At 33.1% G+C, this 12,099-nt stretch overlaps 1 protein-coding gene across 1 annotated transcript in view; it reads right to left on the bottom strand.

Moving 5' to 3' along the window:
* Window positions 1-348: 348 nt before the first annotated feature.
* Window positions 349-12,099, bottom strand: part of KLHL1 (kelch like family member 1) — a 192,374-nt gene continuing 180,623 nt past the window's right edge. The window contains exons 9-11 of the mRNA XM_085058588.1: window positions 8,097-8,309; window positions 3,571-3,742; window positions 349-2,617 (exon numbers count right to left, since the gene is read on the bottom strand). Of these exons, the coding sequence (XP_084914714.1) occupies window positions 2,558-2,617; window positions 3,571-3,742; window positions 8,097-8,309 (445 nt within the window). The 3' untranslated portion in view covers window positions 349-2,557. The remainder of the gene's footprint in view (window positions 2,618-3,570; window positions 3,743-8,096; window positions 8,310-12,099) is intronic.

The following is a 12,099-nucleotide window of genomic DNA, read 5'->3' as shown; positions in this document are numbered from 1 at the left end:
TTTTCTAAAAGATAGTGGTTTTTCCTGTAAACTTAGTATTGTTTAGCACAATTCAGTGTATCAGAAATTATTTGGACTCTTACACATAAAAAATGGGTCTTAATGAACCACAGAAATCAAGACTATGAGTATATTCTACTTGGATTTAAATACATTCCCTTTGAAAACAAAGGTAAAGCTATTATTATTTTTAATAAGAGTAAACATAGGGGCAAGAAAAAAATTAATTAAAAATTCTTTATAAATTCTCTTCCGGAGAAACTTGTAGCAGTTGTATAAAAAGAATATGAAAGCCAATTTTGGCTCTTATTGTGGCTAGATTTTACATAATCAAAAGAAAACAAATAATAATTTTATACTTTCAGAATAAGAGCAGTGGAATAGACTGAAAAATTTCAAATGAGAATCATTTTGGTAAAATAAAGCTGAATTGAAAAAGTGGGAAAGGAAATTGAAAATCAAAAATAAAATTGAGGATAAATGGAGGAGAAGAATGATTAATACACAGAAAACAAATTTGCCATAGGATGACATTAATAGAAATAATCCAGTTTTGAAGATCAGTATGGAGGTAGATCAATCATATTTCTATTGTGTATGAATAAATTGAAATCAAAAGAAAGTTCTGTAAATAGAAACAAAATTCAGTTTCTAAGTTCATTAGGTATCTTTGTAGGAGAACTAAATACCTATGTCTACACTTAATTACAATTATAATTCTAGAATCTTTTGGTCTCTGAAACTTGAGTTTATGTGAAGCAAAATCTTCAGAGAGGTAGCATCTTTTATTCAACAGCTAGCTTTAGTTGGAGAAAAATTGACATGCCTGTCTGTGAAAGACTAATTGCAATTCAAAAGGCAACTGCTGTGGAAAATTATTATTGAAGTGTTTTCAGCTGATTCCAAATTAGGACAGAGAAATATTCAAAAGATTCAAATCCATATACTTAGACTTCAGAACTGAAATTCAGCTTATGTCAGTAAACAAAGATCTCCACACATAATGATGCTGTTAGAAAGAAAGACACATCTTCAATTTAAATGTCTCAAGATGGAAGCTTTATGTATTTTTTTCATCTCAAATGATTGCAAGGGTTTCCACTAAGAAAAGTCATTTTACTGCAACCAGAATTCCTTCTCAAAATTGCTAGTGACAGAAGATTGTGAGGTTTCTGCTTTTGGGCCATGAAATATTTCCTATAGGATCAGCAGGGCTTCAAAGAAGTATACCTGGTAGTCCAGTTCCCAGAAACTGTGCCTCCCTGAATAGCAGAATTCATATTCTAATAGTGGCCTTAGGTTCTAACTGATTCAGCTGAGCAGATAGAAAGCATCAGCATCAAACTTTTTGCCAAAGCAAAAGCTCAAAGTATCATTGCTGGCAGAAATTAGGAACCCTAAAGGGAAGCACAGATGACACTAGTATATTTGCCATATGAACTTTATTAGATCAAATGGTCTAATTTTCCTTATTCCACTTGCTTTTATTCTGATTTCCCAGCTTGCAGATATTCTCAGTCATAAGTGGAAAGTCATAAATTGGCAGCTCTAATTAGGCAAAATTGTGCACCTAAAAGCATCAGAAAGAATTAAAATGTAGGATTTTTCTCCCTCTTGATACGTTAGACGAGGCTGTAGAGATGGTTCTAGTCACAGTTCATCTGTTACATGATGCAGTGCAAGAAGGACATCAATTTTGCAGCTTTTCATGAGCTTCCAACATGCAGTAGATGTGTTAAACAATGAGATTAGAGCCCACATGCTTAATGAATATAAGATTAAGAAAGAATTAGATATGTGTTACTTTGACTCCCATATTTGCAACAAAGCCCCACTGCAGACACAGGATTGCTTTGTATATTAGTTGATTAAACACACAGGCTTCCCCCTCAATAGACCCATTTATAAGATGTGTTAACACTGCAAGGAGGTACAATCTGAAGTTATAAAAAAAGTCTACTTTTAGTTTTGGTTTTTTTCCTACTCTAGAGTCACAGTTCAGTTGCCTTGAATATCCAGACCATTTGACTTCTTCCCTTCAGTAAAAATCAAACTGCTCATTTAAATGAGAAGGCCATAACCCATTTGAAGACAAGACCTCTACAGCAAAAAAAAAAAATTATATTACTATCCACTTTTCTCTTTTAAAAAAACCACCGTTTAAAATTGATTAAATATATTTTCATGTTTCTGCAGTTCTCTTGGAGCCACAAAAACTGTTCTCATATTCCTTTCTGCTCTTTATGCAGAGATTTCCCATGATTATCCAGTTCTCCAGCACACATTCACGAGAACAGTACCCAAACGCACTACTCTACATTCACATATTTACGCCTACAATACTCTGGGTTTTTTTTCTTGTTCACTGACTGTGAACAGTTTTATGATTTTATAGGCCATTAATACTTAATATTTGTCACTTTCAAACTTCTTCAAGTTTGTGATCAACAGTGTATTCACTGTGTAAATCCTTGTTCTTGTGAAGTAATCATTGTCTTTGTCTCATAGAAAAATAATCATTTCACAGTCAGTAAAATCCTAAGCAGTGCTGACAAAGTCATGGCTGTTTGATGACTACAACACAGGCACCAGCTCTTCCAATATTTAAGGAAGCCATCTGCAGAAAAAGAGACACAAATTAACTGAAAAGGAGCAAACCAGGCAAAAGATTGCCAAACAGGAGCAAGCCATGCTGCATCAACATTATTTTAAAATGGTCAAAACTAATGGGAGTATAAACTGCTAAAAATAAATAAAAACTACATTACGTTACTATTGTAATTTAAAATTACTTACTCACACCTGACATTTTTTATTTGAAAGTGTGAAAACAGAAAGCAGGAAATCAATTTTAGAGTTGTCATCAATTTTGCGAACCGTTGATATGCAAGGGGTTTCTATATTTTGTAGACTGTGGCTGATGTTCCACTGTAGTCCTTGAAGCAAGGTGAAAGCTACCAATACAGAAATCTATGGTTCCAATATTCCTAAACAGGTTCAAGTGTCCTTTAGCATAAGTTTGGCAACTTTAGACACTATTCAAGACACAACAAGGATAAAAACCTTTAGGAGACTGTATCTTGCTGAAACTAACACAGTAGATTCAGCTTAAATGGATGTAATAATACACTGTAATTAGTGGGACTGTGTATATCAGTAACATGCAAACAACATTGTTTACATGTCTCCTAGCTAGCTCTCAAAGCACATTTATTAATGGTTTTTAATGTGCACTCATGATTTTGAGAAAAGCATCTTTCCAAATTAATTTATTTCGTACAGAATGTCAAAAAATGCTCTTCTCATTAATTCATAGCAGATTAAAAAAGATGGGCTTCTGCACTAACTTCAAACCATGTATGTCTACATTGTCAACAGAAGTTCACCTTTGCAATCATAAAAACAAATAAGCATTCTTGAGTATAATACATCTCACCTCTTTTAACCTCTTATTTTAGGATAAGATCATGATTTCAAAGTATGTACTTTTCTGCACTAACTTTAAAGGGAACTTCGAATGGCTAATTCATATATATGTGTGTGTGTGTATAAAATAAACTTTATAATTACCTGTGTCCACTCATTAGTTTGAGGGTCATATGCTTCCATAGTGTTCAGGTATGTTTGACCATCATAGCCACCTACTGCATATAATTTGTCACCAAGGAGACAAACACCAACAGCATCTCGAGGCATACTCAGAGGAGCCACCATTGTCCATGTATCAGTTTTTGGGTCATACCTGAGGAGAGAAAAAGGAAACTGGGTATGCGGAGAGAAGCTAAGCATCAGTCCATGTTGATTTTCACTTCAATATTGTCCTTTTTTGCCTTTTTTCTATCCCATCTAAAATTACTCTTCCTAACAGCAAAAAGATACAGATTTATTGTGTTCCCAATTCAAACCTCTAGATGCTGATTAGAAACTTTTGCTCAGCTAACCTTGAAGAATAAACTAAGGTATTTGTAGGATGATGGGTCATAAAGAGATCCGAGAAAGAGGTATGAGCAATATCTGGATGGATGTATACATTTTATTTATACATTATGTATACATTTTAAGTAGGGTATTTCTTATAGCATATTAAAATATGAGAAAGAATATTTCTAAAATTAAATTTCACTATATTTTAATTTCTGAAATTATACTACACAATAATAAAAACCTCCCTATGTATTCAGGGAATGTGCTTACCTGCATTGGAGGTATATCTTTCTGATATTTGCTCATGTAAAGAAAGTAATACTGGTTTAAAGACACAATCACCATTGAATTTTTAAAACTGAAGACAAAATTTCCTTTGTGTAATGATGGTAATTTAAAAATAAAAAAATTAACCTGGCTATTCATTTAGATATTCATTAATAAAGTAAAATTATTTCATTTCAGAAGTCATTCCATTGCATCTATTTTGGGCATCCATAAAACAGAAATAAATTATATTTTGACAGTTTGTTACTAAGGATGTCTGGAGTATTAGGTTACACTAGATATTTCATTTTTAGATGTCAAATACTACTAAACCAGAATACTGTATCACAGTATGATCAAATTAATTTTTTCTGTTCTTCAGCATCTCTACTACATAGAATAATTTTATCAGTGGAGAAAACAAGCAGTTTTAGTCTACAAATCCTTTGCCTGACTTAATTTGCTTAAAAGTGTAAGGTAGGTCACACTTGGGGCATGATGATTTCTCTAAAATATTAATAAAGTAAATCTATAATAGCTAACATATTTTTTATTTATAGGTCCTCTAACTACTCTATAGTTACGTAAAATTAGGTATTGAACCACTTTCTCCTACAGCTCTGAGATAGTATCTGCCATAAATTCAGTTTCTGGGGAAGAGTCAAGTTCTTTCAACATATTTTCTTGTAGTCTAAACATTACTAACTAGAAGTTGATAATCCTACAGAAAAAAGTTAATACATATGCCTTACAAAAAAACCCCGAAAATTCCAGGACTCTACTATGAAGGATGACTATACGAGCACCTGTAACTATTTTAGTCACTCATATAATAAATAAGCAACTTGTAGGGGTAGTGTTTGAAGTCCCACATATTTGCTTATAGTCCTACATATAAGCACTGCAACAGAAATGTTACAGTGTTTTGCTTGTAACAGCCTTTTAGTTCATAAGTATTATCTTTAAATTGGGCAATAAAAAAATTGTCTGTAATCTTGTTTATATTGTCCTTGACAGGTAAATACATTTTGAGAAAAAAATTGACTCATCTACTAGCTGCTAATCCCAGCATTTGGGGGCCTTCTCAGAAAATAAGATGTCAAATATCTTGATATATGATAAATGTCTTTCCTAGCTTTAGAGGAAAATACTTCAAAATATTTCTTGAATATGTGGAAGGGATATAAACATGTAAGAAGCAAAAAAATATATTTTTACTGGATTTTTTTCAGACTGTGTGAGTTTTTCAAAAACAACATCATATGCCTCTAGCTAAAACAATATCCCACCCAGTGAAACGCACCAGTGTGTATTGTATCTTCACCTGCCTAAAAGTAATAAATGTTTAATAGACTCCTTCATACACTGCTCCTAAATTACAAGGCCCAAGGTGAGGAGGTACAAAAGCTGGAAAACAATACAATTGACATCACTGGACCTTTTTTTTTTCTTCCAATAAACAGGTATGCAAGCCTAAAAAGCATTCAATTCTGTCAACAAAATAGAACTGCACAAGAACTTGTTGGTTTTGTAATTGCCAGGAAAATAGCTGGGATTTCTTACATCCTTTTTGCTGCTAAAAGGAACTGTATATGTCATATTTATAATAACTAGGTATGCCTCAGGCTGGGCAAGGCATAAAATAAAAGCTCCTGAGTGTGGAAAGAAATCAATTTTGAAATCAAGGTGAGATGAAAGGGAAAAAACTATAGATCAAATTCCTATGTTTTTAGCATCAGTCAAGTTTTGAGTAACATTTGAAAAAGAAGGCTGCTTTATGAAATCTGCCAAAATATCATGAAAATTGTATTGTTCTTGTGAAGAAAATAGTTGTTTTGCCTTTAAAAATGAATAGAACAATGCACTTTACCAGCTTGTGAAGATGAGAGAAACATAATTATTATTTTATTTCAGAATGCTTGGTTCCAGAGGGAATCCTTTAAAATTGCATCAACCTTAGCGGAGCTTAAATTGGAAAACGTAATTACTATTGAGCAGGATTTTAGCAGTAGCATTTAAAAACACATATCTGCTGTCACTATATTTGCATAATCTCAAAAATAAATTTTAAAATAATATGTCTGGTTTGACAGTCTTCTGGGAGCAAACTGGTCCTGAAATAAAGCACATCCTACCAGGCTGCATCAGAATGACAAAATGTGTGAAGTAGACTCGTTCCTGAAGAGGAAGAGAGTTAAAAACCAGGACTTAGATATTTACAGAAAGAACTTTCAGAGAGATATAGAATAACTTAGACTAACAGAACTCCTCATTACTTACTATTCTTTGTTTTCCTAAGATATTGAGGGCTTTTTATTTCTTGAAAATGATGCATTATTTTGGAATAAAACCCCAGACACACTAAATCCAGTCATATTACAAACTAATCAATCACTGAGAGGGCTTTTCACATTTCAGTGGAGTCCATCAGTTAATTCATATCTACTATATGAAATTTAACAGTCAAGTTCTTGTTTGTTAGTCCCAGCTTTTCGTCTTGAAGCTGACTATTGATGAAGTACATTTTCCACACCTTTTACATTCAGTGGAAAAAGTATCTAGATGAGGGACACTACATATTGTCATTTTAATACCAGTACATGAAACAGCATAGGGATAGGAAGTTTAGCTCATTGTAACAGCCTCCCCCGAGTAAGACAAATGTGATGAGATATGGTTTGTCATCAATACCAGAAGAGTTTTCTCCTCAGAGAATGAAAAATGAAAGAAAAGCTCCCTTATGAGTACCAATAAGTACCAACTACAACAAGAAGTAGTTGAAAAGATCTCATACTGCCACTAGTAGTCTTAATGTAAATTCATTTTGTTGAAAATTCTTGTTATTGTTCCTTTTAAATAGAAGTCCACAAGGATGAGTCCTGTATGTACAGGGATCCTGGGATTTCTCTGATTAACTGTCCCTTGGTTGGAGATAAGAAGTATTTGGCAATATTTGCTTATGTAGAGTAGAGGTGGTAATGAGTCTAAGATTGAGCAAAATCACAGGAACAGCATAAGGAATTTAAGTTTATAATTTTTCAATTAAATATTGAATGCCAAGCCAGATTTAGCAGAAGAAATAACTGATATTTAAATAAAATTTAACCCCTTCAGAAAATAGAGAAATCTTTCCCAGTTTGTATGTTAAGATAAACCAACTATTAAACATATCTACTTTAACTTTTGAAGCCTGTACATAATTGGAGTGAATATTTTCCTAATTCTATTTTGTAGCACACAGAAACAGAAAAAAAATACAAAACATTTACAAAAAAATACAAACCTTTACAAAACATTTGAAGAATACCTTCAAATTGAATGCTATAATCACATCATCTGTGCTGTACTGCCCTACTAGATATTCTTGAATTTGTAGAAAATCCAATTGCAAAATTCAGAATACTGTAAATACACTGTATAAGGTTTCTATCAGCACATTAGAAAGGGGCAATTTTACTAAAGGAAGCAATATATTGTTCTGTGAATATCCATCACTTAAGCAGCTGTTTATTTCTTGTTTGCTTAGCTATGTTTTTAAAGTTAGAAAACACTCCTAAACACAATTTCAATTTTGTGTTAGAAAATTATTTCAAGGAAAACATTTATCTCTACAATGTTTATTTTGTGACACTGCAGTTATAGTGTCCTAAAATTACTTAAATGGGATGTGAAAAGAATGGATTTTTATGTTGGTGATAATATATAATAGTACTGTGAATAAAAAGGAATGACAGTAGGTTTCAAAGAAATTATCTTTTACAGACCTTTATGGAATTTTTCAAGTTAGCACTAATTAGGCATTTCTTGGTTTAAAAATATCTTTTTAATTTCACCATCACAAAGCTATGAAAATAATGCTACCTGATATTATTTTGTGTTTAAAATCTGCAGGTGTAATTTGATACCTTTCTACGTAGTCCAGCAGTCGAGAGCAGTGATTAGAAGCAGGAGCATCATGACCTCCAACGGCATAAAGAAAGCCATCGCATGTAGCCACTCCTACACCTCCTCTTCTTTTGCACATGGGAGCACACATATTCCATTTATTTGTGTGAGGATCATAATATTCCATTGAACTCAAGCATGAACTTCCATCCCGACCTCCAACAGAATATAACCTGAGAAAGTCCACACAAATAAAAATGTTGATAAAACAAGAGCTCAGAATTACAGAAATAAAAGCAAGGAGTATCAGTTTTTTTATCTGACATCAGAAAATAGAAAAAATGAAAAAATACGTTTTTAAATCATGTGACTCATGTAGTGAGCAAACACAGATGTTTTCAATTTTATTACCAAACTCACATGCTATTTAGCACTTTATCCACCCTAATAGAAAGGAAGATATTTCTTTCTGCTAATGGATATTTTCATTCTTTCATTACTGCATACAGAGTCAAGAGCACCATGAATGACATGCAGGTATGTCTCTATAGATTTATAAATCATGTAAGGAGGGTTGCTGCCTAAGATCATCGTCTGTGAAATGGAAGTGCTAATTTATAATTGGTAATCCAGATAAATAAGAAATATGCAATCCATTTATTATAGTCTCTCTCTGTGTTTTTATCGTGCATCAAACTATTAAGAAGTACAAACACTATGGAAAATTTATATGACATTCAACAAATTCTACATAAAGATCTATCAGTGGGAGCTCATGTTCAGAATGAATTTTACCCTTACAATATAGTAGAGATCAAATATGAAATGTGTTGCAGATAGGAATATCACATTATGTTTTAAACATGTATTTTTAAAAAGCACTACCTCAGTTTCAAGGCTCTTGCTTATGCTGAAAAAGTCTTACCCACACTAACAGCAACATGTCTACTTTGCAAGAAAGTTATTATCCCCTAGCAGCGTGCATTGTTTTACTTCATCAGAATGTTTTATGAGGATTGAGTTATGTTGGAAAGTCATGGAAAACTTCTGAAAAGTATTTTAAACTTGAAATTATAAAAATGTGGTTTAACAAAAAAGATGTTGTGTTTTTAACTATCTGCAGGCAAGAAACTTGTTTCATTCTACTCTTTATAATGGTTCCCAGGAGGAAATGGTTCTGATTGTTCTTTCCCACTAATACCACGCTGCATTCATTTCTTATATGAATCTTTTTGCAGTCTGTTGCCTTTTATACAGTGCCTGGAGATTAACTAATAGAAACACAGGCTATTTTAAAGTCCAACCACTAAGCAATTTTGGATGTGAAAGCTGTCTCTGTAAAGCAATTACTCATTTGGAAGCTTTTACTGTCCTAAGCACTCCATGAATTCAGAGCCATTTAAACGTGCATTTGCCATTACATTTCATTGGTATGGATGCTGATGAATAAGGAAGTGCTGTACAACCACTAAATATGTCACTGAAGCCTGAGAACATTTTGGAACTGCCTGACAGATGTACTTGAGCTCTGACTAAAGTACCCAGGAGAATCCATACTCCTCTATGAGAGATACTAAAGCAAATACAAATTTTTAACAACTATTTCTTTGGATCCAAACCTAATAAGTTTACCTTATGATTATCAGATATATACAGATGAAATCATTACTAAAGCACCCAAATGTGTTAATCTGTGGATATCTACAGTGTCTATCTTGCTGTTATGCTCAGAGTAGTCAGCTGAGCCTGAAGAACAGCACTAAAAAACATTTAAACATGTGATCAAAAACATTTACATTAATATAAATGTAAATATATGCATTTACATGTAGGTGTCTGCAAGGATGTTTTCTTTATTTTCAAAGATGTGACTTGGTTCAGCTACCCACAAATGATGATCAAACATTTTTTGTGACATTTTTTGTGACAATGTTGACATTCCTTCCAGGCTGAGATATATGGCAAATAGTACACAGTAGAAAAATTTACGACTGCTGGCACCCTGAAGCAATTCAAATGGCAATAGACAACTACATGTCAGTAAGTGAACTGATCCTCAAAAATATAAACCATAATTAGCACTTCTGAGTTTTTCAAATATATTTCTAAATAGATATTTGGATATCTAAACACTCAACACCATTTGAAAAATGGAAAGAACCAACATTTCTGCAGATTTCAGTGCAAATAATCTTGTGTACTCCCAGTCAAAATACCCACCACTTTGATATTTCTTCTGGCATTAAAGTTCTTATTTATTCAATTTTCTTTCAACTGAAATAAATCTCTAAGCTGATATTTGTACACTGAAAGTGAAACATACTTTCTCATTCCTGTATTTGAATTAAGACAGCTAATAAAATATAGCTGAAGGCACTCTTGAGTTGCTCGCAAGAAGATAGCAAATGCTGTTCCTAAGTAGCTGATAAAACTTTCAGCCTGTGATTGGGACCACCTAGTCTTTTTTGAAAATGCTCTCTGCTATTAAGAACAAAATTAATTATCAAAATTCATATTTTAGATCTCTCATTTATAGATCTATTGTGTTTCTGTCTCTGAAAGGAACCGTTATTTGTTTTGGTTCTTAACATCACAAAGGTGAAATAAAAACAGTTCTGTTAAAGAAATAAAAGCTGGAAATCAAGTAATTGTTTTAAAGTTCTGGTTGTGGCTGAGCTTGAACATTTCAGTCAGGAATTGCTTCCAAGTCTTCAGCCAAATCTCCAAATCCATGTTCACAAAGGCTCAAAATCACAGAACAACTCTGCAACAAGCGCTGAATACTCAGGATACTGTACAGCTTCTGAAATTTTTGAAATCTTTATAACCTAAGATAATTCATAGTCTTACTTTCTTCTTAGTATTTAGGTTCCTGTTTCATCATATGGCTTCAAATTAATCCATTTTTCCAGATTTGTCTAGCTTGGCAACAGTTTGTAATAAAATTTCTACGGGGAAAAGTATAATGTATTTCTCTGAATTAGCTGAATTGCTCTTCACTGTGTATCCTAGTATTATTATAAAAATAATAATTATCTATCTCTGCTTAGAGAGAGAGATCAACAAGGAAAAGAAAGCATCCAGTACTGAGCACTTTTATCTCCTCTGTGAAAGTTCTGCCTGTGGAGATGTTATAGATTTCTATTCCCAAATGGTCTACATTTCAGCTGATCCAGACACTGTGAATAGATGTGAAATTAGACCAAGCTCAGTCTCTTCTGTCTTTTCAGGGTTTTGTCACTTCTTGTACTAAGACGGAGAGAGATTCCTGAACATTCATATATATATATATGTATAATTGGGTAGGAAAATGAAGTAGAGGTTTCAAGGTAGGAAACATTAGGAGAAATCATGACCAGCTGGATCAAAAGCATTTATCTCAGTTCTGTCACTACAAACCTTTGATAACTACTCAGAAAAGCCAGTTTTAAATTCAGTTTGACAAGCCAACCTCAAAAGACCAGACTGCCTTTGATGTGAGGTGGTATGGCTTGTGAAAACAGTTGAATCATGCCCTTCCTGCATTTCTTAATGAGATTTTGCCTTTCAAAACTCTTTGACTATGACTATCAAAGACCTTATCCAATCCTTTGCTTAGGCCCTTTTGTACCCTTTTCTGGCCTTTCAGAATGACTGAAAGAGCAGCAGAGAATTACTCTTGTACAAAAGATATCTGCTTGGTAGAAGTGAGGGGACAGTTATAATTTTCATCAGTGCTGGACTACTGTATTGCCGAACGTGACCTAGAAATCAGACTATAGGAGAGCAAAAGATATTTATCTATGCTGCCTTGATGAAGCCAATCTAGCTCACTGGCAAAAGTTCAAAAGACCATAGTTTTGTGAATGGAAAGCTCTAATGAGGTGTTATTTCTGTGTGTAAATTTGTAAGGTCATTTTATTTATTTGCAATGCAGTAGTGAAGTAAATTAAAAATAGAGTTTGACAAAAAAATGGAAAAAAATAGAGTCATAGAGTAAGTGTCTGGAATAAAAATTAGTAGTAACTACTGATAAATTAGATG

This window comes from Lichenostomus cassidix, chromosome 1 (genome assembly GCF_008360975.1).
Source record: "Lichenostomus cassidix isolate B80296 chromosome 1, HeHo_3.0, whole genome shotgun sequence".
In the NCBI taxonomy this organism is placed as follows: domain Eukaryota; kingdom Metazoa; phylum Chordata; class Aves; order Passeriformes; family Meliphagidae; genus Lichenostomus; species Lichenostomus cassidix.
Note: the sequence above shows the minus strand (reverse complement) of the source record. Positions and strands in the feature narration are given on the sequence as shown.